Source organism: Haematobia irritans, chromosome 1 (genome assembly GCF_050003625.1).
Source record: "Haematobia irritans isolate KBUSLIRL chromosome 1, ASM5000362v1, whole genome shotgun sequence".
NCBI classification, from domain to species: Eukaryota; Metazoa; Arthropoda; class Insecta; order Diptera; family Muscidae; genus Haematobia; species Haematobia irritans.
The window spans coordinates 37,762,717-37,764,125 of record NC_134397.1 but is presented as its reverse complement, the minus strand read 5'-3'; the positions used below and the strand labels follow the sequence as shown (position 1 = coordinate 37,764,125).

Below are 1,409 nucleotides of genomic sequence, written 5' to 3'. Positions count from 1 at the left end.
ATGTTTTGACCAGAACTGGGACTGGTCCATACACACCAGGGACTAGTCCTGTACCGGTTCTGTGGTTGATCCATTTCCCGTAGGTTACAGAAGAGGAACAAATTAAAACACAATATTATGAGAGTTATAATACGGCAGAGAAGCTCTCTACCAGAGCACAATACAGACGAGTATCCTTAACCGTGAAGTTACTATCGCAGAACTAAAATAACTTGTTTTACAACAATATCACCGACGAAATGAAGCAATCAGCAAATACAGGAAACATGCATAAGGTCTGCGCATCCATAAATAATATTGGATATAACAACATCAGAAATACGGACATAATTAAATACAGTGATGGCAAAGTTCTAACATCGCCTGCGTCACAACACAGTCGATGGCAGGAATACTATATTGAAGAACAGCGAATCCTCGACAACAGTACATGGCAACGTCAACGCCTGGACATTTCAATCAAGCCTCCAATGACTGCGGAAATCGAAACAACGTTACTACAGCTCAAAAATGGGAAATCCGCAAGGCCTGACAATATCCCTGCCGAGCTACTGCCGAGTACGGAGCATCGAAATTAGCCCGGTCACTTTATAAAGTAATTAGAACAGCGTGGGTCGCAAACAATATATGGAAGGACTCACGAGCCCAAAAAAACAAGAGATTTGTGCAAGTGTACAAATTGGAAGCAAATAACCGTACTAAACTCCATAACCAAGCTAGACTAGTACTTACCCGCATCACCCCCGTCGTGGAAAATATACTTCGAAAGGAATATACAGGTTTCAGAAAGGGTAAATCTTGCTCGGACCACATAAACATCCTGCGGGTTAACATAGAACAATCAAGAGAGTTGAATTCCCTACTTTATCTCCTGTTTGTCGACTTCGAATGCGCATTAGACACATCAGCAATAGAGGCACTCTGGGAAACACTAGCGGAAAAGTGTTTCCCAGATAAAATAATAGTACTTATTCGCCTCTATAACGCTTCTGAGACGGTGCAACGATACCGAAAGCCTGCCTTTCAGTTAGATGGGGCTGCATGATTATTGGTCCTACTAGATAAGGTGCTGGAACAAACAAACTCGGGAGGTCCAAATGGGGTGTAATGACATATGACGGATTGGATAAACGATATAGACTACTCATATGATATCTATCTGATGGCCCCCGGTTCATCGACATTGAAGATGAACTGAAAAAGTTATCAATAAATGTTGCTAAAATTGGCCTCTAAATTAATACAAAGAAGACAGCGGAGGAAAAACATCCGAAAATACATTATTCGATCTCCCTTCGCCTGCACATCTGCTTCTTCATTTCCCATTATTCCACAGTGCATTGGTATCCAGCATAGGTATATTATGCTGGTCAGTGAGATTCCTAAGCTCTCTGCGACAGAGGCTGACT

At 41.9% G+C, this 1,409-nt stretch overlaps 1 protein-coding gene across 1 annotated transcript; it reads left to right on the top strand.

Annotated features, from left to right (window-relative positions):
* The first annotated feature begins 239 nt into the window (after positions 1-239).
* Positions 240-1,045, top strand: LOC142223607 (uncharacterized). Its single transcript, XM_075293482.1, has 2 exons — positions 240-558; positions 687-1,045. Exons 1-2 carry the CDS (start codon positions 240-242, stop codon positions 1,043-1,045), a joined length of 678 nt encoding a protein of 225 aa, XP_075149597.1.
* Positions 1,046-1,409: the final 364 nt, after the last annotated feature.